The following is a 25755-nucleotide window of genomic DNA, read 5'->3' on the forward strand; positions in this document are numbered from 1 at the left end:
CACAATATAGTTGTTCATGAAAAAATACAAAAATGCAGATAAGTAAAAAGAGTAAAACATAAGGACAAAATTGCTTTTAATTCCATCATTAAGAAATAATCCCTGTTACTTTGGCATTAATCTAGACATTATTCTATGCTTCTATAAAACTTCTATGCTTCTATAAAGCTTCTATAACTGCCTGTAATACACATCTTTAAAAATCAGATGCTATGGAATCATTTCTTTAAATCAACATGTCACAAACAACTAGTAGTAATTGTATATTTGTATTCTCAGTCTTAAGATTTACATAGTATTTTACTTTTTAGACATACACTCTTATTTGTTCAACCAGTCCCCTACTATTGACAGTTTGCTTTCGGTTATACACAAATATAAACAATGTTGTGATGGACTATCTTTGGGCCATGTATCCAAGTAAACCCTTAGGTTAAATTTCTAGAAGTGGAATTACTAGATGAAAGGGTGTATAACATCCTCAAAGTCTCTTATTATTATTATACTATTAGTAGATTGTATTTTTTTAAATAAATTTATTGATTTTATTTGTTTATTTTTGGCTATGTTGGGTCTTCATTGCTGCGCGCAGGCTTTCTCTAGTTGTGGCGAGCGGGGGCTTCTCTTCGTTGCGGTGCGTGGGCTTCTCATTGCGGTGGCTTCTCTTGTTGCAGAGTATGGGCTCTAGGTGCATGGGCTTCAGTAGTTGTGGCTCACGAGCTCTAGAGTGCAGGCTCAGTAGTTGTGGTGCATGGGCTTAGTTGCTCCGCGGCATGTGGGATCTTCTCGAACCAGGGCTCAAACCCGTGTCCCCTGCATTGGCAGGCGGATTCTTAACCACTGCACTGCCAGGGAAGCCCGATTGTATTGTTTTACTACTAGCAGTATAAAAGAATATCCATTTCTCTAAACTCTCACCTTTAAAAAAATCTTTTAATTTTGAAAAATAATTATAGACTTACAGGAAGTTGCAAATAAATGTACAGGGAGGTCCCATTCACCTTTCACCCCATCTCCCCCAGCGTTGACATCTTGCATATCTGTAGTACAATAAAAAGCAAGAAAATGGACATTGGTGCAATCCACACAGCTTATTCAGATTTCTCCAGTTATACACATACTTCATGTCTGTGTGTTTGTATGTATGTATATAAAGTTCTATGTACTTTCATGTGACTCAGGTAGCCTTCTATGTAAGTTAATGCCATAGAATATTTAACAAACTAATTACTGAATGATTTTAAATGTATGCATATTAAGGGAAATAAAGATTACTAAGATAAACCTTTAAAGAGTTCAGTGGATAAGGTAGGTCAAGGTAACACAAGGGTTGATTAGGTGGCAAAAGGAGTATAATTTTTAATTAAATACTTCTTATTAAATATAATACATATCCAGAAAAGTGCATATAACATATATGGACAATTTTATAAGTAGTTAATTAAGCAATATCTTTGTAATTACCTAATCAAGCCTTATTAGAACATTGAAGAGAGACCACTTTCATTTCTTTCAAGGATTGGGGGAGCTCCATAGTTAGGAATGCATTTGGGTTGGATTCTGAATAGAGTATGGGAAGGCAGTAAGTAGAAGGGTATTTTAGGCTTTGGAAGAGCAAAGATTAACGCAGGGAGAATTTGGAGAATGGCATATACAATGATGGGATGTAACAGGAGGTAAGGCAGGAAAGGTGTCTAAGAACAAGACTGGAAAGTCTAGTATCTTCAGAATTTGAAGAACTTCCTACTATAAAAAAATAAAACACTTTTGGTCACAGGAGTAACCCATTTTAAAAGGATATTCTGGTCACTATGGAAACTATTTGGAGAAGGGAAAAGTTGGAGGCAGAGAGACCAGTTATTGGTAACTTTAACTATTTTAAAGTATAATACGTAGCACTAAATATATTCACAGTATTGTACAACCATCAAATAGTATCTATTTACAAAATTTTTTATCACCCCAACAGAAACTTTGTATCCAAATAAGCAATATCTCTGTGTTCCCCTCTTCCCCCAGCCCATGGTAACCTCTTACTTTCTGTCTATGAATTTCCTTGTTCTAGATATTTCATATAAGGAGAATCATACAATATTTGTCCTTTTGTGTCTGGCTTATTTCACTTAGCATAATGTTAGGCTGGTATCTTCTGCCTAGACTACTGTAAGAAAGTAGTGAATAGTGATGGTGAAAACAGAGAAGATGGGGTGATTTGGGGAGATATAAATGTATTTGTAAATTTTCAACTAGACTTGAATGAGAAAAATAAAAGGTAATAACCAGGGTTTCTAGTCATTAAGATAGGAAACACAAGGTGTCCAGTATGTAGGCCCAGAGATTTAATTTGTTTAAAGCAGGGATAGGCAAACTATATATAGCCCATTGACAAAGAATGATTTTTGCACTTTTAAATGGTTGAAAAAAATTCAAAGAAGAATATTTTGTAATACGAAAATTATATAAAATTCAAATTTTAGTGGACATAAGTTTTATTGGAACATAGCTGTGCTTATTTGTTTACATACTGTCTGTGGTTGCTTTTGTGCTCAATGGCAGAATTGGCGAGTTGTGACAGAGTTGTGAAAAGTCTAAAGTATTTATTATCTGGCCTTTTACAGAAAAAGTTTGCTGATCTCGACTCTAGATTGTGAATAAATAGAAATAAGACATTGTTTCTTATCTTTAAGGAGCTCATAGTCTAGTTGAAGAAAACTAGGGCAGAGAAAAATGTTTAGTAGTTCTTAGTTAACTGATGTTTTCTGAAAGAACAGTTACTCAGTGTGCATGTGCATATGTGAATGCCTTTTGTGAAATGACTCCTTTCCCCATTAAAAAAATTAGAGAAACTGGTTCATAATGGAGTTGAGAACACATGAAAATGGTCTAAGTGTGACTGTTCATCTGAGACAGTCTTAAAGCTTACAGAGAGAGACTTCTAACTTGTAGCTTCCTCCCTTTTAGTAATACTAGAAGTCATATACTTCATTGCCTTTCAGATGCGGTGGTGCTAGAATATGTTATATTTTCCATGAGACTTTTGGGCGAACCTTAGAATCTGTTGACCCACTAGGTGGCCTTAACACTATTGACATTTTGACTGCCATTAGAAATGCAACTGTGAGTATGCTTAACCTTTAGAATTTTTTGAAATGAGGTTAAAGATTATTTTTTAATCCATATAACTCTATCTTTTTTTAATGAATTGTACACTTTGTTATTTTGCTCTCATTCTTGAAATTACGAAGTGCTTTTTTATGAAGAATACCAAAAACGTGATTTATTTTAAACTTAGGGAAGAACCAAAATTATATGTGGCTATAATAAGAGCTCATAGTTTTATTTTTTTAGGGTCCTCGTCCTGCTTTGTTTGTGCCTGAAGTTTCATTTGAGTTACTGGTCAAACGGCAAATCAAACGTCTGGAAGAGCCCAGCCTCCGTTGTGTGGAACTGGTTCATGAAGAAATGCAAAGGATCATTCAGCACTGTAGCAATTACAGTACACAGGTAATTGAGAAATGTAACAGGTTTCAGATTAAGTAGTAAAAGACATGAGGTGGTGGTTTCAAGGGGAAGGAGGAAATATAGAAGATGGGCTAAAAGTTAAAATGTAGTTCCCTTATATAAAAGTGATTTGAAATAGTATAGTTAAATGTAGCTTCCAAATCTGATTCAGTACTTCATGATTATTTAATTTTCCTTTAAACAAAACAGACTGTTTCTTCCACCACATATAGGAGTTGTTGCGGTTCCCTAAACTTCATGATGCCATAGTTGAAGTAGTGACTTGTCTTCTTCGTAAACGGTTGCCTGTTACAAATGAAATGGTGAGCTATTATTTCATAAATCATTGTAATAATCACTGTTAATAAGTTATTTTGTACAGCTTTATGAATTTAGGCATAATGATTCCCAGTGTATTGAAAAGAAAAAGAAGCGAGTTTCAGTCTTATTTCAAAGGAAACTTCAGTAATTCTGGTATAAAATGCATTTTTCTTCATATTTTAATCATTGTTAGCCTGCAGCCACAGATTTTCCTGAAAATGGAGTTATCATTGAGGATTGTGAATAGTTTTGCTTTATTATATAGCAGCACTGATTTAATGGAAAGTTAGTTTTATCTTCAGCCTCAGTAAACTGAGCCTTCATATAGCAAGCTCTTTTTTTTTAACTCTGATGTACATCAGGGTAATTTGGCCATTTGTACAGTTTCCTTGTTTGATGACCTAATACCATAATATCATGGTTGCTATCCTTAAAAATAAAAATCCTGAAATTGGCAGAAATATGGAATAAGCATTTGAAATTGTCCGTATGCCTCTAATTGTTGGCTGGTTTCTTTTTCTCCTTTCTGGTCTCTAAAAGTGCATTTGGGTCTTTGGCTCCGGATGGTGAGCCCCAATGGACATTTACTTAAAGAGTACAAAACCATCCTTGGAAGTATAGAATATAAGTGCTGCTGCTTAGTTGTTTCCCTAGCAAGCATAACCACCAGATTGAAATGAGTAAGAACATGGTTAGCCTGATCTCAGACTCTACCCACTGATATCAGAATCATTGGAATTTCATTTAAATAAATACTTTTCACTGGTTCTTGATCTTTTAGTGCTGTTCTGATACCTAAGATTTGTTAGGACAGTGCAAATGAAGGAGTTAGTTTAATCTCTCTACAGCGCTAGAGAAATTAATTTCAACTTTCCTTTTTGATTATTGTCCCAATTAGGACTTGAACCACATATATTTAAACTAGGTGCTTCATAATTAAGGCTAATCAATCATTATCTCAGGTCGTTAAATGTATCCTTTACCCAAATAAAGTTAACATCTTTAACTAACATCTGATTATGAAATGTTTTCTTATTGTTGAACCTGAACTTTTGACATGGAATAGTGGATGATCTAAGGTTTTAATAGCAAAGTTGCTTGGAAGTTAGATATGCATCAGGTAGATAACTTTTTTTTTCCCTAACAAATACTTCTAACTACTTCAGTGTCAGAAATGCAATCTTAGATGCTAAAATATAGATAATTCAAAAGATAGAGCAAATTGCTATTTGGTATAAACTCTGTCAGTTGGAGTATAATTATCAAGTATTTATTTAGGCATCAGTGTCCTGTACTGTCTTTTAGAATTATCTGTTTAATAAGTTTATATGTTTCCTTAAGTAAAATTAGGTTGGCATATTTTATATATAGCCTAATTTTATTTTTTTCTAGGTCCATAACTTAGTGGCAATTGAACTGGCTTATATCAACACAAAACATCCAGACTTTGCTGATGCTTGTGGGTTAATGAACAATAATATAGAGGTAAATACAATTCGAATTTGTCTTTTTTGAGAGAGAAAATCTATTTTAGCTCAGTTATATCAAATTTACTGGGCAAGGAATAACTATAAGACATATATGCACCATGTTATTGTCTGTTATATGCTAAGACGTATGCTGAGGGCATTACATTGTTTTCTTAAATTTAATTCTCAAAACCACCTGGAGGTATTGTTCTCATTTTCTGCTTGTGAAACTGTAACTCGGAGATGATCTGGGACTCATTGATTTAGTGTTGAAGGACTGCCTGGTTCCATTTCAGTAACTGTTGTTGCAGTTTATTAGACTGAAGTATGTAAAACAAAGTGGATGTTTAAAATTGTTTTCATTTGACTCTGAAAGCTGTGAAGGAAACATTCCAAGAATTACCTAAATTATAGTAAATTTGGAAAGACAGAGTACTGTTTCACCATTACTGTGGTTCCTGTATTTCATGGATCCTTTTTTTTTCCATTTGAGGCTAACATTGTAGGTTGCATAATAGCTCAGATGGAGCGAAGGCTGGTGGATAGAGCGATTTATCTGGATGCAGTTTTTTCTCTGCCACTTTTATCCAAAACAGTAAAATTTTCTGCAATTCTGTAGTCCAGTAAGAACTGAGTCCCTTCTGTATCAAACTTCCTCTTATGCATATGGGTGGGGAGAATATTGTAAACGTGGAATTTGGGAACTGGAAGGGACCCTGGGTTTAAACTGGAAGGGACCCTTTGGTTAAACAGATGAGGAACCTGAGACCCACAGATGATAACAGCTGTTACTTTAGTGCTTATTTTGCTGGGCATCTTCTCTTTAACAGGTACAGGGAACTGTTTTTTAGCTCCATAGTTGAGGTGACTCCTATTGTCAGAAAAAAATTCCAGGGAATTGCCGTGGCCCAGGTTCAATCTCTGGCTGGGGAAGTAAGATCTTGCAAGCTGTGTGGCACGGCCAGAAAAAAAAAGACAGAAAAAATTCCAAAATGCATATAAGTAAGGCACTTTAAAACACTCAGAAAGTAGACTAGATAATAGTTACTATGTTAAAAATTAGCATGCAGACACTACCTTAAGATAGGAGTTAGTTCTTGTAACATTGAAGCCTTCATGGAAAATTTGTGTCTGGAACAGTTTTTCTAATACTGACAAGGTCACTGATTTCAGATCAGTATTTTTCTTACAAATGAATATGTCTCTGGTTTTAAGACTATGTGTCAAAGAACTTTATGTGGATATTCTCATTTAATCTTTACAGCAACCCTATGAGGGTAATGTTAATAGACTAGGAAACTGGGGCTTAAGAGTTGGTAACCCATATAGTTAACAAAGCAAGTAAGCCAGGTCTCCTCCAGGGCCAGCTAAGGTCATAAATGGTTGGTAACAGACTAGGGTGAGAATTTCTGGTCTCTAGATTCCTCTGCCTTTTGCTTTGTGTCCTTCTTCAAAACGTATATTTAGGGCTTCCCTGGTGGCGCAGTGGTTAAGAATGTGCCTGCCAATGCAGGGGACACGGGTTCGAGCCCTGGTCTGGGAAGATCCCACATGCCGCGGAGCAACTAAGCCCGTGAGCCACAACTACTGAGCCTGCACGTCTGGAGCCTGTGCTCCGCTACGGGAGAGGCCGCGACAGTGAGAGGCCCGCGCACCGCGATGAAGAGTGGCCCCTGCTCGCCGCAACTGTAGAAAGCCCTCACACAGAAATGAAGACCCAACACAGCCAAAAATAAATAAATAAATAAATATGTATATTTAAATGCTTTTTATTCTGAAGATCGTTAAAATCCATATATTTTTATTATCTGCTATATTTTTTTATCACTGGATAAATGAAAAGTGGGTAAAATTTCTGTTAAAAAATTTTCTTACCCAGAAACATCATTGTGAAGCTTTGTTAATTTACACCTTTTTGCAAGTTTGAGTGTTCATGAAATGCTTTCTGCTCAGGAGCATTTTGACTTCATTTAATGTAAATACTTTTCTACTGTATTTGATGCTGCCTGTGAGAGAGCCACTATTAATACCTACATCCTTCTATATTTTCATAGTCTTGCACCTATCATGGTGCTTGACATACAGTAGGTGTTCAGTACCTATTAATTTGAATTTACAGTTGCTTTAGCTCAGTACCATAATTACATGGCTAACATTAGCAGATTAGAAGAGTGGGCAGGTGATCAGTCTGTTAAATTAGCCAGGTTACAGAAAGGACTGTCAGTTTTCAGCATTACATTTATTTCCTGGAGATAGTTAAGGATAAAGAAAACAGAACACTCTTATAGATATTTATGGTTTTGTGAGAATCGTGTAAATTTAACACAAACGTGTGCAGGTTAGAATGATTTTTAAAGGTTTTGCTTAATTTTTCTGTGATCTGTGTACTTCAAATTCTATATGGTATGCTGAAGGCTTATGTACACTTTAATGTGGGAACAGTTTAAATCAGTGATTCTTAACTTGGTGGGAAAGGCAGAGATGATGTTGGTCCGCTTGAGAACCACTGGTACAGGAAGCCAGTGTTACTGACGTTGTATTATATCCCTCAGGTGTGTTGGGGCAGAAAAAAAGATTGAGAAGCATTGGGTTAAATGATTTCTTGTTTGTTTTAAAATATAATTATGGCATGAGTCCCAACAGTGAGAGGATATACTGTAAGTTATTCACACTTTTCAATTAAGCTGAACATTTTTTTTTAAGTAGGCTTACATCTCTGTGTTCTGATAATCATGAATCTTCTGCTTGGTTGTGTTTTATAGGAACAAAGGAGAAACAGGCTAGCAAGAGAATTACCTTCAGCTGTATCACGAGACAAGGTAAAAAATGTTTTTAAAGCATATTCCCAATATGCAAAGATGGATTGGTAAGCCTCAGAATATTACTCAGTTCTAGGAGTAATTTTTTCTTCTCACTTTAATATTCCATTGGCACTATTTCATTGTTTGAGTAAAGGTATGCAAGTTTAAAAATAGGCTTTGAGTAATTTAAAGATAAAATATTTTGAATACATAGGAATAAATGCTTAAAGGTGGATTTTAAATATCAAGGCTTTAACAGAAATTCAATGACTTTATCAACGTTGTAAAATTAGGTGAAATGACTAATGACTTTATTATAACAAGAAGGTTTTTTTGGAGAGGGAAGATGACATTATGTACATACCAGGTTTTAGTTACATGTAATAGTTGCATATATTAAAATTTTTGTGTAAAAATCTGTTACTTTGAATTCTTTACCAGAAAAGATCTTATCAACTTCCAAAAATCAAAATGAAGTTTTTGGATTTGGATTTTTCTTAGGAATTCATCTGAAGAAAGCCTTAAACAAAGGTGACAATAGTACAGGAAATAAGGCAAAATAAACATTAATTTTATGTCCCATTACTTTTGTTTTTCATGTTATTTTACTATTTTTATACAGAGGGGAAAATTCATATTTATAGAATGTTTCTGAATGCATTTTTGGCATCCTTGATTTTTTTCCCTGCATTTTTTGCCTTTAGTCTTCTAAAGTTCCAAGTGCTTTGGCACCTGCCTCCCAGGAGCCCTCCCCTGCTGCTTCTGCTGAGGCTGATGGCAAGGTCTGTTCTGATTCTTAATCTAAGCCTGCATGCCTAGTTTGGTGCAACATAATCATCTGGAAACAATACACTGAACAGCAGAATATTAATATGGGATATTGTGCTAAGGTCAAATTTTAGTCTAATAGAAATTTAAAATCATTTAACAATGTATACTTCATAAAATAAATTATTGTTGACATGCTTTTGCTTGCAGTATAGACAATGCACACAGAAAAAGAATTTAAAGAGGAAATTTTCAAGCCATTGGTATTTAAATTTTGCTCGTTAAACTGCATGTTTTAACGTATCTTTTAACAGTTAATTCAGGACAGCAGAAGAGAAACTAAAAATGTGAGTCTTGCTTCAGAATGAAAACGTTGGTACCTTTGGTTCTCACCAAAACTGTCTTCAAAACCACTGAAGAACTTGTTTGTAACAGTGGCATCTATCTCTTGTTGTCTGTGTTATGTTTTTAATGTTCCTCTTATCTAACTAACTTCTAAGATGGTATTAATTCTAGTTTCAACATTGTTTTAAATAATAACAACAGCCTTTCCCACTGTTTTCTATTACCTTCAAGAATAGTGTTGAATTTAATATTTTGGTAGGGAATTAAAATTCTGGAGATGGAAACTGTACTTTTGGACTTTTCCTCTTTAAAGGTTCTGAGATCTGTCCAGTGCTAATGGAGAATCCTCTAAGGCTTCTTATGCTTTCATTCAGTTTGCTCTTTTCACCCTAAATATATTTAGTAGTTTAACATGTGCCTCAACAGCATAAGCAAATTCAGAACAAACAGGGGGGCTGTGAGAGTTTGAGACTGTTGCCAATTCTTGATAAACTTTAAAAAAATTAAATAATCTGTAAGTTATTCAGATCCATTCTTATTTTTATCTTTTTTTTGCCATTTAGCTCCTTTCCTTACTTGTTGTCCAGGTTTAAGATTCTGAACCTCAAATAAAACCTTATAAATGTCTTATCTTCTCTCAGCCCACTGTGCCAAGGTCTTAAGAGAACCATCTAAATCATTGCTTTTTATTTAACTCCTGGTATCACTCTGAATTTGCTCACTTTCCTTAAGATTTCATATGATCTATCATTCACGTATAGTTAACATGCATTTAAAAATACATTCATTTAAAAAGTAATGTATAAATATACTACTTGTATATTGATATACATTATCTTAACTACATTTTAAAGACAAATTTTGGACAGTGTTTTGATTCAGAATGATACCCAATACATTTTTTTTTTTTTTAATTTTTTTTTTTTTTTTGATACCCAATACATTTTTTAACATTGCTGTAACACTCCTCTGTTAAATTTATATAAGCCATTTTTATTTCCATCTATAATTCTGGATGCCATTTTATCTCCATTTTAGATTGTAAAATCTTAAAGAACATCTAAAAACATCTCTTAAATGTTGACGAATTACTGTTTTCCCCATTATCCTAAACAGTTATTTTTCTTTTAGAAATCAAGACTAACAGATATCCTAAAAAAGAAGGTGCAAAAGCACTTGTGATTAATGGTAGCGCTAGATTTTTTTCAGCAGATCCTTTCTCAAGTAAAGGATTTCTACTTTTATCCTATGGTATTGACTATTAGGAACATAAACTGATTTGAGAAATTAATAAAGTCTTAAGTTTTGGAGAATGAGTTCATTGAACTTTCAGAGAGATCATAGTTCAACAGTGTTTAAAGTTACTTCGAAGAAATAATGTGAATAGCAGTTCTGGTTTTTCTTGTGCTTTTAATGAGCAGTCCTGTTTTAAAGGGCAGCTTCTACTTTTTCCACAATCTCTAGTGTTAGAGGAGTTGGAGAAGAGGAAGAATTTTGAGAAGTTAGCAAATAATAAAAAAGGAATTTAAAATATACTGCCTGAGGCCTTGCAAACAGTTTACAACAGAATGTCTTATTTATTTATTTATAAACCACAGTGTTACTTCTGCCATTCTTTATTTTTTTTACAAATACACCTTTTCTGGGCTGTGTTGTGTCTTCGTTGCTGCATGTGGGCTTTCTCTAGTTGCGGCGAGTGGGGGCTTCTCTTCGTTGCAGTGCGTGGGCTTCTCACTGAGGTGGCTTCTCTTTGTTGTGGAGCACAGGCTCTAGGCATCGTGGGCTTCAGTAGTTGTGGCACGAGGGCTCAGTAGTTGTGGCTTGCGGGCTCTAGAGCTCAGGCTCAGTAGTTGTGGTGCACAGGCTTAGTTGCTCCGCGGCATGTGGGATCTTCCTGGACCAGGGCTTGAACCCGTGTCCCCTGCATTGGCAGGTGGATTCTTAACCATTGCACCACCAGGGAAGTCCGAACCTCTTATTTAGACAGCTCAGGGTTCCAGTTATACATGCCACCCATCATCTCTTTCTGACCCTGCCATCTCTCTGAATAGATTAAACTCCAGATGGTTACTGGATGTGTATTCTCCTTGACTGCTGTCAAAGGAAATTAACTTTGTTTAGTTAATATCAGTTTGATATGGTTGGTATAGGTTTTGGAACACGTTTTTTCAGGTTGCATCTGGAGGTGGTGGGGTTGGAGATGGTGTTCAAGAACCAACAACAGGCAACTGGAGAGGAATGCTGAAAACTTCAAAAGCTGAGGAGTTACTAGCTGAGGAAAAATCAAAACCAATTCCAATTATGCCAGCCAGTCCACAAAAAGGCCATGCTGTGAATTTGCTGGATGTGGTAAGCTGCAGAATTTGCTTGAGGACAAATAACCAAATTACCAGGAAAACACTTTAAAAGACAAAAGGAACTGAAGTCTCAAAAACTTTTTGAATGTTAAATGTTGTCATTTCAAAATGGCACAAAAGTAACTTTTTCCTCCCCCTCCCTCCATTTAGCCAGTTCCTGTTGCACGAAAACTATCTGCCCGTGAACAGCGAGACTGTGAAGTTATTGAACGACTCATCAAATCTTATTTTCTTATTGTCAGAAAGAATATTCAAGACAGGTTAGTACTATGTTATATAAATCAGACTAGAATACCGCAAGATGATTTCATAATCTATTTTGAAAATACACATTTTTTTAAAATTTAGGTTTTTATTCTAAATCAAATGGATTACCTGATTGTTTTGCAGTGTGCCAAAGGCAGTAATGCACTTTTTGGTTAATCATGTAAAAGATACTCTTCAGAGTGAGTTAGTAGGACAGCTGTATAAATCATCCTTATTGGATGATCTTCTGACTGAATCCGAGGACATGGCACAGCGCAGGAAAGAAGCAGCTGATATGCTAAAGGTATTACTGTGAATTTTTTTGAATTTTCTTACTTGGGTTGTAGGTATAAACATTTATTGTTTAAAATGCATTCTGATCCTTGGAGATACACATATATAGTCTTTGTATGATGGCTAATCTTTTTTTCTGTTGGCACTTGATTAGATTCAAATTTCAGAGAAGATACTGGTTAGTATAAATCAACCACATATAAAGTGGAGAGGTTATCCCACATTAATTCAGATTCTTTCTTTGATATTCCTTGTTATTATAACTTAAGCATTTATAATTTTTATAATTTTCTTTAATGCAGGCATTACAAGGAGCCAGTCAAATTATTGCTGAAATCCGAGAGACTCATCTTTGGTGAAGAGAACTATGTAATACTGAGACTCCACTGACTTGCTAGTTACTGCCTACTTGAGTAGAATTTTATTTATGAACTCCTGTGTATTGCAATGGTATGAATCTGCTCATGTGAAGACTGGCTATAAACTGAAAATTATACTCTGTATTGCAGAACGAATCACACATTTAATCCAAATAATAAATGGCTGTTTCTAAAATTTCCTAGTATATATAAAATACATCGTCTGTCTTGTGACAGTTTCATCTGAACTTAAAAAGAACTGTTAATAGTTCTAGTTGTACAAGCAGTTTGTCTGTGGATAAGATGACCTGTGTAATCTGCTAGTAGTCTTAAAGCTGCTGCCATAGCCCTTCAAGAAGAATGCACCAAGACACCATGTCATACGACTATAATGCATGCACTATTATTTAAACCGAACTGGCTTTGAAAGAGGTGGGTTGACAAGTTACTCAGTAGTCAGTCACTATTCCACCTGTTCTTTGATTTAGTTTTATTGAGCTTCTCTGAAACTTTTGATGTGTTTGTAAGAAAGCTGAACACACGAGAGGATCTGTAACATTGACAATGATGTGATGTGCATAATGTGTAGCTACAGTCCTTCCACTTCTGGGTCCACATTCCCCTGGTGCGTTAAAAATTACAATATCATCTTTGATCTTACTTAAACCTGGAAGCATGAACTATGTTTTCCTGCATTAAGAACATCTAGCCTTGATTATCTAGTAAGACTTGGTAATGACCATCTTTCCTTTTAGTTTTCAGAAGTCCTAATAAATTCCCCTTGGTTTTCAAATATAATAGTAATAATTCAGATACATTTTTAAATTGGAGCCCTCTGACCACGCTTCAAGATTCACTTGGAGGTGGGACTTAAAACCAAATACTGTGGTGATTTTAAGTGTATCTTCTTCCTATTAGTTGTTAATAGTTACTTTTGCTTCACACCAACAAAGTACATTAGAATAGAAAGTAATGGTGGGGCTTTATTATTTAAAGAAAAACATCCTGACACACACACATAACTCCTAAAGGCTTTCAGGGGGTTGGGAGTAAGGTTTAGAACATATACACATTTTACCAAAATTCCCCAGGTGATTCTTGATATGAATTACATTATAAGTTTTAAAATGATAAATTACATAATTGCAGATATTAAGTCTATTTTTAAGTTATGACATTTATGAAGGACTACTGGCAGGAACATGTGAATATGTCTGTTACTCTTAGCTAATGGCACCCATTTACTGTGCTAAGAGACAAGAGACTCAGCAACTGATCTCAAACATAAAAAAACAGATTCAGTCTGATATGATATGGTACTACTTATACTTAGCAGTACCATCTTCATAGAATACATGCTTCCAGAATGTTTATGAGCATACTTTAAAATCACTCTGCCATTATTAAACATTAGTTTTGAAATTATAGCCATCCATGATTTACTTATTTCAGATAGATCAGATGACTTCCATTCTAGTCTAGCTTTTTTAATTTGTAAGGGGGGAAGAAAACTTACAATGCACCTTTCTCCAGCAAATTTCAAATTGAAAACATTACCTGCTATGATAATGCACTTGCTAGTACTACACACCGTGTACAAAGAAAAACAGAGATAAGAGGTATGCAAGGAGAAAACCTCCTTTTGTTGACACTTAAACTGAGTAAAGTTCTGAAATGCAGAGATGATCTCTGACATTTATAATGGATACCTGTATGTTCTTACTATGTAAATAAAGTTGCTGGTATGAAGTGACATTAAAGTTTGTCAATAAATGAATTCTTCCTAACTTTACTCCCAGAAGAAGGTTTAGATAAACTATAGCTTTTTTAACATATAAGTCTACTTTGGAACATAGCAATACAGCTTATACTGTATGAAAGTTTTATGACTTTCTTCTTTTTAGATTTTCATAATTGACTGAGGTATTATTACATCTCCATTTTTTGCATATGAAGATAATGACTTGCTCCAAGTAATCCAGGTAGTAAATAGCTAGAATTTGAACTCTAAGGCCATGCTTTGCTGCCTGTAAGATTTTTCTAGAACACATCTGATTGTAAACCATTTTGAGTGTATGTTTGTGCTTCACTTGATGCTCAGGGGAAATAGGGGTGCTATTACCTTCGATTTTTCAGATGTTGGAAATAGTTCTGGAGAATCAACTTGCCTAAAGAATGTAGAGCTTAATTTAACTAAGTCTTGATTCCAAATCCTTTAAATTTGACCTGAAAACTTCCCTTACTGGAATCTCTTTTGATATTCTCAAATGATTAGATATTTAGTATATATATTTTGCCTCTATTTTATCTTGTTGGTTACTTAACTTTTCACTTCATCTCAAGCTGCAATCTGCTTGGGGACATAAGTTGAAACTTAAAACTAATTTAAAAGTTGATAAATTTATAAGACATCGCTACCTTTTTTTACTGAATTTAAAAAAACAAGGCTATGAGTAAATTTAATTTTATGGAAACAGAGTCAAGGGACTGGAAAACTGAATTAGAAACTTTCTGAAGTCAAGTACTGACTTTTCTTTTCCTTGAAAAGAAACTATTTCTACTGTAACTTCTAATGCCAGCTATGGCTTCCTCTAACTTTTCTCCCTTTTTATGGAGAGCTGTATTTGCTTTCCTAAACAACAAAAAACCTCTAATGAGATACACACCTGATATAAAAGTATCCACAATTACTTATACTACCTCTTTTTCATTGTTCCTCCTCATCTTAAAAACAGCAAGGACAGGATAGGAAAGACAGCATTTAGTTTTTCATGAAGCATAATTATTAAAAGAGATTAACCCTAGAAATCATGCTTTTCTGTGGTAGTCCTTAATGTTTAAGGATCAGGAAATAAAATATCCCACTATTACACAAACTTAACCAACCTATATAAATAATGAAATTACTCACACTGTGAGGCCTAGAGTACACTGCATTCTTTGTCTTTGAGTTGCATAAGTGAAGGTATAAATTCGTACATCTTGAGAATGAATGATGGATAAGTTTGAACCACTGGAAGGAGTTTTCATCATAGCTGAAGCCATTTTATAATGTAGAAGTTCCTTTTTCCTATTTTAAGTAACGAAAGTCCATTCTTAAGAATATGTTGTCCAACAACTAAAACACTCTCAGGATTTGTTACTTGTCTGTGATTTATACTGACTCCACCTTCTGTTATCATCCGATACCTGAAAAATAAAAATGTTCAGTAACTAGATAAATCTAATCACTGTTGACCGCTCCCAATAATACAGATACATCATTATTTCATTTAAATTTCAAAGGCTCTCCTACTGAAACCATTTAGCACTGAATTGTTATCTTCATGTTTATTAGATTCTGCCTCCCCTTTAATGTTCTAAAGGAGAAATTCAACTAATATTTTAAATAGATTGGGCAACCCCACTACTCCCCAGAATAAAGAGGATACAGACTGAATGTGAGAGGGGTGTGTGAATCTGTTTACTTAGGGCCTCTGTTCTGGTGATCTCAAATTGTGACCATCCCTAAGCTGACTGATCCCAGTGTATTTATACAATAGTGGTCATTTAAACGTAAGCCTTTTCCAATGCTGGAGAAAAAACTGACCAGGTTAGACTTAATAAGAGAGAGTATAGTAATACTAGATTTTAAAGAAAATTTAAGGTATTTTCAGCAGTAAGTACTCAATTTTCACTTTATTCTCAGACTAACTTAACTTCTACAAGGAATGAGATGCCATTATCAGGAAAAACACCACCTCTGGAAACACAGGTTGTGAATTATAACTGTGAACCTAAAAGTTAAATAATCTTACCCTCGGGGGCCACCTGGAATGGCATTTGCTTTGCGGCACGTATCTAGGACACTTGTTCCAGGGTCAAGAACTAATTCAGAAAATGAAGCTTCTTTAAACAATTCTTTTAACTCTTGATCAGACATGACCTCCAGTGCCTCTATGCTGCTATGATAAAGGGCTTGTGTACACCTGAAAAACACATTTTGAGAGCCACATCATGTTGAGTGCTTACTTAGACACGTGTTCTAACACCCAAAAACCAATTATGAAGTACCCATTATGTTCCAGATGGAAAGTTTTTCAAACAGCAACACTGATCTTGTATAATTTATAAGCTTAATTCAGGATAATCTTTCTTTCTAGTAAATGGAGGCTAGTACTTTAAAGCAGTTAACACTGACAGTCCTTGTTAGTGGTAAAAGATGACTCTAAAACATTGGCTCCAAGTGTTCTCCAGTCTCTGAACTAATTAATCAAGTTCATTATTCTAAGAGGCCACCTTTTAGCAGAGTCCAGCCCTTCTTGTCCGTGAACAAGCTTTGTTACTTCTGTAGCAAGTCGTTTCTGAGGAGCCCGCTTTTCTGGCTCTTTGACATGCAGCTGCATTATGTGGTCAATCTCTGGAAGGGGCAGAAAAGTGAAGAGCTTCAGGTACCTTTGGGACAAAAAAAAAACCCCGTTAGATTTATATAACATACCTAATTTTTATCTCCAGCTCCCTTACCCTTTAAAGAACATCCTGCTTACTTTAGAATTTATTTTTAATTATGAAATATAACATACAGAAATGTACCCAAAATGACAATAATACACACACCACCCTGACTGAAGATGTTACTATTTTGCCATCTTTGTTTCAAATCCTTCCTTTTTAAAAAAGTCATGAAATATAGTATAGATATAGATGAGGGCCCCATCCACCTCATATATATTCTCCTTCTTGCCCCAGAGACAACCACTAATCTAAATTTGTGGGCATCCTTCCCAAGCATGTTTTTATATTTTTGTTTTCTGTGTATGTACCCATAAATAAAAACTGTAATTTAAAAACTGACAAATATTTTATATGTATCATCTTTTAAAATCTTATTTTTGGTGAAAAGCATAGAGAAATAAACAACAGACATATAGTTTAATGAATCATAAAGCAAACAGCTGTGTAACTATCACCTGTCTAGGTATACAACACTGCTCCTACCCAAATCCCCTCACCCCTCCAAGGTAACCACTCTTCGGACTTTTCATGGTAATTACTTCCTTGTTTTTCTGTATATTTTTACCATCTCAATATGCCTCCCTAAACAGCATCACTTAGTTTTGCCTCTTTTTAGGCTTTACATAAACAGAATCATACAGAATATATTTTTTTTGGTTACTTTGGTACATCATTATGTTGGTGATTCACCCATGCTGCTGTGTGTACAGCTGCTGAGTACACATTCCATGTTATGAATGCTTTGTAATGTATTTATTCTAGTGTGGATATTTGTGCTGTTCCTACTCTTGGACAGTGGTTGATGGTGCTGCCATGACTATTCCCATGTATTTCTCTTGGTGTACATGTGCACTCATCCGTTAGGGATGTGCCCAGGGGGAGGGACTGCTGATCACAAGTCATGAGTATTTGACCTGAGTAGGCACAGCCACGTATTTTTCCAAGTGGTTCTATACCTGTAATGTAAGTGCTTGACATTAAGCTTTTGATTGCTTAATGCCAAGGTATCCATTTCAAAGACATCGATCTCGAATAAGCACACTGCCACATGTATGACACGGCTAGTACCAAAGCAACCAGATTAGGAACCACGCTGCCCCCACTCATGAACGTCCCCTTTCAGAAAGCCCTGGGTAACCGAGATAACTGACTGCTTGAGTGACCCCTCTTCACCTTTCCCACTCCCTAATTCTCACTCTACGTTTTAAATTAGCCAGTGAAGAGTGAACCTGCGAAATCCTAGGCACCCCAATAAAGGCAGAGCTCTGGGTCCATGCTTCCTCCTTCCCTATCCTTGACTCACTGTGTAGCCCCTGTAGTGCCATGTGCCCTTCAGACACCGTAAGTAACAAATCTTTTTTTAAAGTTCCCTGATGATTATTGCTGAGATGTCTCTTACAATCATAAGGACCACAGCGCTGGTCCAGCCACAAGGTTGACTCTGGCCCAGGAAATGTCTGTGAGGGCTCCTACAAGTAGTATGGGCCGAGGTGAGCACCCCCAGGCATTTCTAGTTCATGGTATCACTACCAACAGGCTGAGGCCCACACAACAACTGGCAATGGCATAGTTGGCAGGACTGCATGATTGCCCTTTAGCTTTGACTAGTTTACTAACTGGCTAACCCAGGTGGGCAACACCATTTGGGAGGACAGCAATGCATGCTGGAGGTCTATCATTCTATTATGTCTTTTGCATATTGCCTCTGCTGTGCTGCCAGTGGTATCCATCCCAAAACGTCACTGCTGCCATAATTCAATGATCTCTGCAGAGCAGCGTGATCAGTGATCAAGGCCATATGGTCTAATGAGATGATCAGACCACAAATTATACAGACCTTGATTGAGTACTAATGTACATGAAGGTCCTCCACATCTCAAGGCCAAGGAAAGCTAATGAGGGTAGAATGGACCCCAAGGCTATTATCACTGCCCAAGCTGAGGCTCTGAGCTAAAGGCCAGAGGAAAGGATAATTCCCATAGGTAAGGAGGAGGGAGACCTCCCCCTGGGACTGGTGGGTCATAATGGGATTACACTTCCTAACCTGGATGAATGGAATAGCCTTGCAACAGGAAACTATTGGCAGAGCAAAAGGGGAAATACAGCCGAGGCTTGCTGTCACTCTTTGTCCCCCAAACTCAATGGGGTATCGTGGGTCCAGTACCTGGTGTGATGTTGCTAAACAATGGACAAATATAAATGTCCTGAACATCTTGTGCCAATGCCTCGTAAGACCCCTGAGGAGGTACACCAGCTCCTTGATAATACAGAACCCTTATGGATGCTTCCTGGGTGTTGCTTAGTGTTGCTGAGTACCAACATTCCAAGGCTCACAGTGAATGGAAAACATGAGATTAGGCCTGTCTCTTTCTGTGCAAAAGTGGCATGGTCCAATGGGTTTAATCACTTCTATGACCAGACTCACTCAAGTGACCCCCTCTTCATTCTAAGCCTGAAGAAGTCCCATTTGACTCTGAGTCCAGAGAATTCTTTTTACAAAATGCTCCCTCTAATCACGGGGTAGTGCTCCTACATTTTACTGGGACTGTCAAAACCATTCAAAAGGCACTGGAGAGCACTGACAGTGTTCCTATACATGGAAGAAATCACTCATCATTAAACCACCACTGTACTCAGATATAACAGGTACCAGGCCTTTTCATGTTCTGGAGGCAATGCCCTCACAGCTCACTAATTCTTTGCCACAGTCACAATCACATGCAAGTCTGCCACCTTCCACTGGGGTGAGGCACAGCAATGTGTTTTGGAAGCTGCCCAGCAGGCAGTCCAACGAGCCCTACCTTTAGTCCCACCTGGCTCCACATTCCAAGTCAGTGCTTGACCATATCTGACTATGCCTCCTTGGAGTCTCTGGACCAAACATAAGTCTACCTGATTTCCTATGGGGTTTTGGATTAAGTGCCTAACCCCAAAGGATTCTACTGGGTTCTTTTAGGAACTGAGGTCCTAACTGGCCCCCAATCAATACTACTCCCTAACGCCCTGGGTTAGAGATGCCTCCGGCAGGAGCTTAACACCACAACTGATACCTCCTTGGTAAAATGAAAATGGTACCTTCAGGAGAGGGCTAACCTTGATGTCAAAGCCTTTAAAAATTACAGGAGGGGGCTTCCCTGGTGGCGCAGTGGTTAAGAATCCACCTGCCAATGCAGGGGTCACAGGTTTGAGCCCTGGTCCGGGAAGATCCCACATGCCAGGGAGCAGCTAAGCCCGTGCACCACAACTACTGAGACTGCGCTCTAGAGCCCGGGAGCCATAACTACTGAGACCACGTACCACAACTACTGAAGCCCGTGCGCCTAGAAGCCCATGCTCCACAACAAGAGAAGCCACCACAATGAGAAGCCCGTGCACCGCAACGAAGAGTATCCCCCGCTCACTGCAACTAGAGAAAGCCCATGCACAGCAACAAAGACCCAACACAGCCAAAAATAAATAAATAAATAAAAAAGTAGGGAAAACTATATTATGATTCAGAGTTATAATTATATGTCTGAAAAATAAAAAAAAAAAATTACAGGAGGGTGTAGCTTCCCTCATGATCAGCTCCTTCCTCTTCCTCTGGCTGCTTGGGGAGCCCCCTGGGACCAACTGTCTGAGATGGACAGGGAATCCATATTCTTCACCAACGGCAGCACCACCATGTATGCACTGCAGCTTGCTGGAGGGCTGTAGCATTCCCCCGGTCTCAGGCACCTCTCTAATTGAAGAAGGCAGTCCCGGCTCAGACCAGTTGGCAGAACTTGTAGCTGTTCACTTAGCCCTTAGGGAGCCATAAAGAGGCCTTTGGCAGATCCATATTTTCACAGGCTCCTGGGCTATTGCTAATGGCCTCGCGGTTTCGTCTGGCCAATGGCTAAGGGACAGTTTTCTCATATAAGACAAGCCCACTTGGCCCAGACATGGAAGGAGTCCCCAATTCCTATCATTATTACTTACGTTTCCGCTTAGATTACCTGCTCTATGCTGGAAGCCATTTTCAACACTACTGCAGACTCCCTCACTAAGCCACCACACTGCCCAGCACAGACCCTTCCTACCAGCTTGAAAAATGGGCCCACACAACCTTGGGTCACCAAGGAATTAATGCCTTAACAGCTTGGGCTTAATTGAGGGGACTTCCCATCTCCTCAGCAGCAGCCAAAGTTGTGATAGATGACTGTATTCTCTGCTCCCAAACCAAACAATGGAGGATATCCAGATGGGGACATATTCCCTGGGGAGACCAACCATGCTCCCACTGGCAGGTTGATTTCACTGGCCACTGCCCCCTTCTCCTGGGGCCTCCAGATATGCCTTCACAGTCATTAATACTTACACGGGACTCCTTTGGGCAACTCCCAAATCTCTTTCCTCACTAAATTTATTCTCGTTTCCTTTGGATCGCCAGACATTACTGACTCTGACCCACTTTACCTCTCCAGAGATTAAACAAAGGGCTCTCCAAGTAATATTCTTAGGAATTTCCATCTAGGCTATAGCCCCAGGCAGCTGGCCTCACTGAGCATCATTAGCCTCCTTAAAGAGACACTCCTGAAATTAGTTTCAGGCAAGTGGTCCCCCAAATGGACTGAACTCTTGCTCCAGGCCCTCATCTTGTTTAATTCTTGCCTCCTGGGCCTTCCTACCATATATACCAACTGTTATGCACACACCCAGATCCCACTTTTGGTCACCTCTGGCAATCCTCAAGCGTTTACCCTCCAAGAGAACTCTCCATTCATGCAGAGTTCTTTATTTTTGCTCAGTAGCGGTTTTTAATGTTCTGCAGGCAAGTATTATACATTTAAAAATTTTTAAGAATTATTCCTAAGTTATTTTGATGATAGTTATGTCAAATGATATTTTTTTGAAAAATTCACTTTTTCTTTGTTGCAGGTGTATTTCTCATTAATTTACATTCTTCTAAGAGTTTAAGATATTGTGAATTAATGAGAAAATCACTTTAAAAAACGACCCTCAAAAGGATCTTCTTTTATGTTAAAGAAAAGGAACTTTAGAGACAAAGGTGAAATAAAAGTCAAGTTTAAGATGAAAGGAGTAAAAAACTAGAATATGCAAGCAATAATGTCCTAAGAACCTGCTAGATGTAGATCACAAACTTGGCTCTAAGTTTTCTAGCACCCACAGTGGTTTTCTGCTTTAACCAACAAAAAGTGTTTAACTACAATGTTCTGTGATGTACTAGCCTTAAATAGAATCTACGTTAAAACAAACAAAAAACCCAAAAAACTATGAAGGGTACAGAGAGATTCAATGGCTAAAATTTATCATGAGCTTTAATGAACTTAATTTTTCTCAGCACACAATTAAGAACTCACCTTTCTACCAAATCATCTTGCTGCCTGACAAAAAACTGATACAATTCAAAAGGAGATGTCTTATCTCTGTTTAGCCACACAGCATTGCCAGCAGACTTTCCCAGTTTCGCTCCAGTTGTACTTGTAATTAGAGGAACAGAGATTCCAAATACATCTTCTCCAGTCAACCTATGCATAAAGAAGAACTTTATTATGTGCTTTAAGCTCAAGTGGTGGTAGGTTCTGCTAATCTTTCTCAGATTTCAGTCTGGTTTCTTGCTCTAAGAAAACTTCCTTGACCTCGTAAACCTGGATTCTTGTCCATCTTACTGCTTTCACAGCACTCTATTTTGACATTTGTCATTCTGAACTGCAGTTGAACCAGTGACTCTGGGCAAGCCAAGTGGAAGTGCTGCATAACTGGGGCCTAGACATTTTTAAAGGTTGGGTAGGAAGAGGAGAGAAAACTGGGTAAAGAGGAGTCAGGTAGAGACACTAAAAGAGGTGTCTTAAAGGGATTTTAAAAATCAGTAGCACATGAGCTAGTCCTGTAGTTCAACTCCCTCAAGAAAGTGCCATTGAAATCTACATTATTCGCCAAATATTGGGCGCTGAAAAAAAAATTTTTGAGATGCCAACCAATGACTAACACTTAGCTTCACGGAAGGTGCAGAGCAAAGCAGAGACTACTCAAGGAGGCCCAGTCACGTTCAGGTTATAAATGAAGACAAGCAGTCTTTCAAATCAGAAACACAGAAAAAGCTTCTTAAAAGCAGCAAACACATACAATCCGAATCCTGACTAGGAGGGTCTATTTCCTGCAGAGCTCTATAATATGTCCCATACCTAATACCATTAATTCAGCCCTTTAGTTCTCATTAGCCAGTGATATTAAATTAATCCCATTACGGACCCTTAATGGAGATAGAACCAACAAGGGCAGGAACGAAGGGCGTCATTCCACAATCCTCACAATGCAACACAGGCTATTCGTGTGTAAATTATTTGGCCTAGGATTTCTCCAGGTCTAAAGGCGCTTACTTGTGGATGAACTCGTATCCGGACATGATATTGCCCAGCTGATCAGATCCACCCAGCTGGACCCGGCATCTATAATGCTGGAACAGGTAGTAGAAATCATAGGCCTGGAGCACCTGGTATAGAAACTCTGCCAAACTCATGCCTTCGGGGCTCTTGAGCCGAGTCTGCACGCTCAGCCGGCTTAGCAGCGTGCCCATGCGGAAATGGCCGCCCACTGCCGCTAGGAAGTCCACCAGGTCCTGCTTCTGGTACCACGCCGAGTTGTCCAGCACGGTGAAATTGCCCCAGGTCCGCCCATTAGCGAAGAGCTGCTGGTGATTAGCCGCCAGGGCTTTGAGCCCTTGGCGCAGGGCGCGCGCGTTGCTTTGCACGCGCTCTGCTTCCAGCGCCTCCCGCTCCTTGGTACGGCCGCTTGGGTCTCCCAGGCGCGCCGTGGCGCCTCCCACCAGGGCGATCACGTTGTGGCCCGCTCGCTGGAAGTGAAACAGGCCCAAAAGCGCCAGCAGATGCCCCACATGAAGCGAGTCGGCCGTGGGGTCAAAGCCGCAGTAGATGGTCTGGGGAAAATTGCCCGCCGTGCCACGGTCGAAGAGCTCTGGGAGCTCTGTCTTCGTACCCCTCTCAGGGAAGAACTCCTTGAACAGACCCCGAGCCTTCTGCATCGCCAGCAACCCCTGAGCGCCCGAGTGGGCCTCACGCAGCCCCAAGGGTAAGCCTCCTGACAGGCCTGGGGTACCAAGCCTCTGGCCACGGGAAAAGGACCGCAAGATGGGCGCCGCCATCTTAGCGGCGGCACGAGGGGAATGCTGGGATCTTAGAGGCCCACCACACCCCTCAGTGCCCGCCTCCTACAATTCCTACAGAATTTACTTGTGTTTTTTTCTGCGCATGCCCAGGTAGGGCGGGGAGGTTGGTTACGGAGCTCCGCAGCCTTGCAGTTCTGACTACCTGGGTGCAGTTTCCGCTTAAAGTCTGGTCACCTTAAGTACCCTAAAACTTAATTTCCTCATCCGTAACTTGGCTGTGTTTATGATAATAGTTCCTATCTCAGATGGCTGTTGTGAGAATCTAAGAATTAAGGCACCTGGCACATATTGAGCGTTCTAAAATATTAGCTTTTGTTTAAAATTTCACGTAAAAATAAGTTGTGTTGCGCAAGTTGTTTGAAATCTCGGTCCTATGCAAAAATTTGTTTACAGAAGTTGTGAGGGGTCAGGATTGGTTTAACCTCATGGAGAGATACGGGGTTGGCGTCGAGACGCAATTTCGTAATACTGATTTTCAAATGGCTGAGAACACCTCAGCCCCCAGTATTCATTAGCCTCTCCAGGAGGTGGCAGTCTTGTCCAAGCTATAACGAGATAAAAGTCAATAAATGCAGAAAGCCCCGTTTTATTAATTTCAGTTACAGGTAACCAGGTGGGACACAGCTTTGGCATAAGTGGATTCAAATTAGTAATCACATTGGCACAGCAATAGCCAGGTGCTAACAGTCCTCCAAGCACTAGGGATGGGGGTCTGTCTGGCAGCTGGCTGGCAGGGATCCAACTCCAAAACTCCATTTTAAAGTCTCATTTCTGGGATCACTTGCAATGCCAGCTGTCTTAGATAGAGTTTCCTGGGAAAGAGACTCGAGTGGGAGATTTGTGTGCAGAATTATTGGGGTGTGCCCTTGGAAACGACATCTGTACTGAAGTGATGGAAGCAGGGTTGGGCAGAGGGAGGAGTTGCTCTATGAACACTTTTGCATTAGAGGCTTCAGGCAACCCCATTAGGGGGTTCTGGAGCTGGGATTTCCTTTCAGAGTCATCCTGATTAGAGGCAAGGGGGCATGCCTTTGTACCCTGTTACTGACCTGTCCTTAAATGTGGAATGCCCCGCTGTGAGTCATCAGCAACCAGTACTCTCAGCGGCTGGGAGATTAAGTGCCTTAGTCCTGAATCAGGCATCTGGGCCATGCTCCAAACCGTTCCCTAAAGGATCTTTTCCATTTCTTAACATTATAAAGTGACTTAACAGAATGAAATATTATTTTAAAAAATTAGTTTCTTTGTATATGTGATTATCAATGAAGTGAGTTTCTCATTGCCAAACAGTAACTTCAGTAGGAATTTTAGATACTTATTCATCAGGCTATGTATTTGTATCCCAAATCCCATAATTTTTTTCCCCAAAGCACAAAAACTGAATGATTTAATTTAATATCAGCAAGAGCCAAACTGAATCTTGATCATGAAAATGAAGACACAGCAGTATTTTCCTCCAGAAAATGAACATTTGAAGGAAGAAACATTTCTTTAAAAAAACTTTATTTGTGAAAGACACCCTCTTGCAACAAGGTTTTGTATTTATATTTTCATTCTGTCAATTAAAGTGATATTTTAAACTACATTGAATGTAATTCGTTGAATGTCTATCATTATCTTCCTGCCTCAGTT

General features: G+C 38.3%; 2 protein-coding genes and 1 long non-coding RNA gene across 7 annotated transcripts in view; 2 read left to right on the plus strand and 1 right to left on the minus strand.

Annotated features, from left to right (window-relative positions):
• The window catches only part of DNM1L (dynamin 1 like), a 71070-nt gene extending 57203 nt beyond the window's left edge, over positions 1–13867 (plus strand). Inside the window, exons 10-20 of one of the 3 annotated variants that reach the window (XM_068560905.1) lie at positions 2997–3117; positions 3349–3504; positions 3735–3824; positions 5215–5307; positions 8054–8110; positions 8797–8874; positions 9175–9207; positions 11378–11554; positions 11713–11822; positions 11953–12112; positions 12405–13867. In XM_068560905.1, the coding sequence (XP_068417006.1) occupies positions 2997–3117; positions 3349–3504; positions 3735–3824; positions 5215–5307; positions 8054–8110; positions 8797–8874; positions 9175–9207; positions 11378–11554; positions 11713–11822; positions 11953–12112; positions 12405–12461 (1132 nt within the window). In that variant the 3' untranslated portion in view covers positions 12462–13867. The remainder of the gene's footprint in view (positions 1–2996; positions 3118–3348; positions 3505–3734; positions 3825–5214; positions 5308–8053; positions 8111–8796; positions 8875–9174; positions 9208–11377; positions 11555–11712; positions 11823–11952; positions 12113–12404) is intronic. The other 2 variants (XM_068560906.1, XM_068560907.1) reach the window with 2 other exon arrangements.
• YARS2 (tyrosyl-tRNA synthetase 2) lies at positions 504–24105 on the minus strand. 3 transcript variants are annotated; one of them, XR_011075987.1, is made up of 6 exons: positions 23318–24105; positions 22298–22465; positions 16740–16895; positions 16259–16429; positions 15373–15650; positions 504–1040 (listed from the first exon to the last, which is right to left on the minus strand). XR_011075987.1 is itself a non-coding variant. In XM_068560908.1 (5 exons), the coding sequence occupies exons 1-5, from the start codon at positions 24097–24099 to the stop codon at positions 15491–15493; spliced, it is 1437 nt and encodes a 478-aa protein (XP_068417009.1). In that variant the 5' UTR covers positions 24100–24105; the 3' UTR covers positions 13425–15490. The 3 variants fall into 3 exon arrangements, 1 of the variants encoding a protein (XP_068417009.1); XR_011075988.1 differs by lacking the exon at positions 504–1040 and adding an exon at positions 10513–11296; XM_068560908.1 differs by lacking the exon at positions 504–1040 and having other exon boundaries at positions 13425–15650.
• LOC137775235 (uncharacterized) overlaps positions 23606–25755 on the plus strand; it is an 85626-nt gene continuing 83476 nt past the window's right edge. Inside the window, exon 1 of the long non-coding RNA XR_011075989.1 lies at positions 23606–24026. This is a non-coding gene — a long non-coding RNA (uncharacterized lncRNA). The remainder of the gene's footprint in view (positions 24027–25755) is intronic.

Source organism: Eschrichtius robustus, chromosome 13 (assembly GCF_028021215.1).
Source record: "Eschrichtius robustus isolate mEscRob2 chromosome 13, mEscRob2.pri, whole genome shotgun sequence".
NCBI classification, from domain to species: Eukaryota; Metazoa; Chordata; class Mammalia; order Artiodactyla; family Eschrichtiidae; genus Eschrichtius; species Eschrichtius robustus.

Bases quoted from the DNA above. Each gene is read 5' to 3' on its own strand.
- YARS2 (XM_068560908.1), bottom strand. From the start codon at position 24,099: ATGGCGGCGCCCATCTTGCGGTCCTTTTCCCGTGGCCAGAGGCTTGGT. The intron at 22,466-23,317 runs GTAAGCGCCTTT...CTTTATGCATAG, and splicing joins GGATACGAGTTCATCCACAA to GTTGACTGGAGAAGATGTAT. The intron at 15,651-16,258 runs GTAAGATTATTT...TTTATTTTTCAG, and splicing joins ATTCCAGGTGGCCCCCGAGG to GTATCGGATGATAACAGAAG.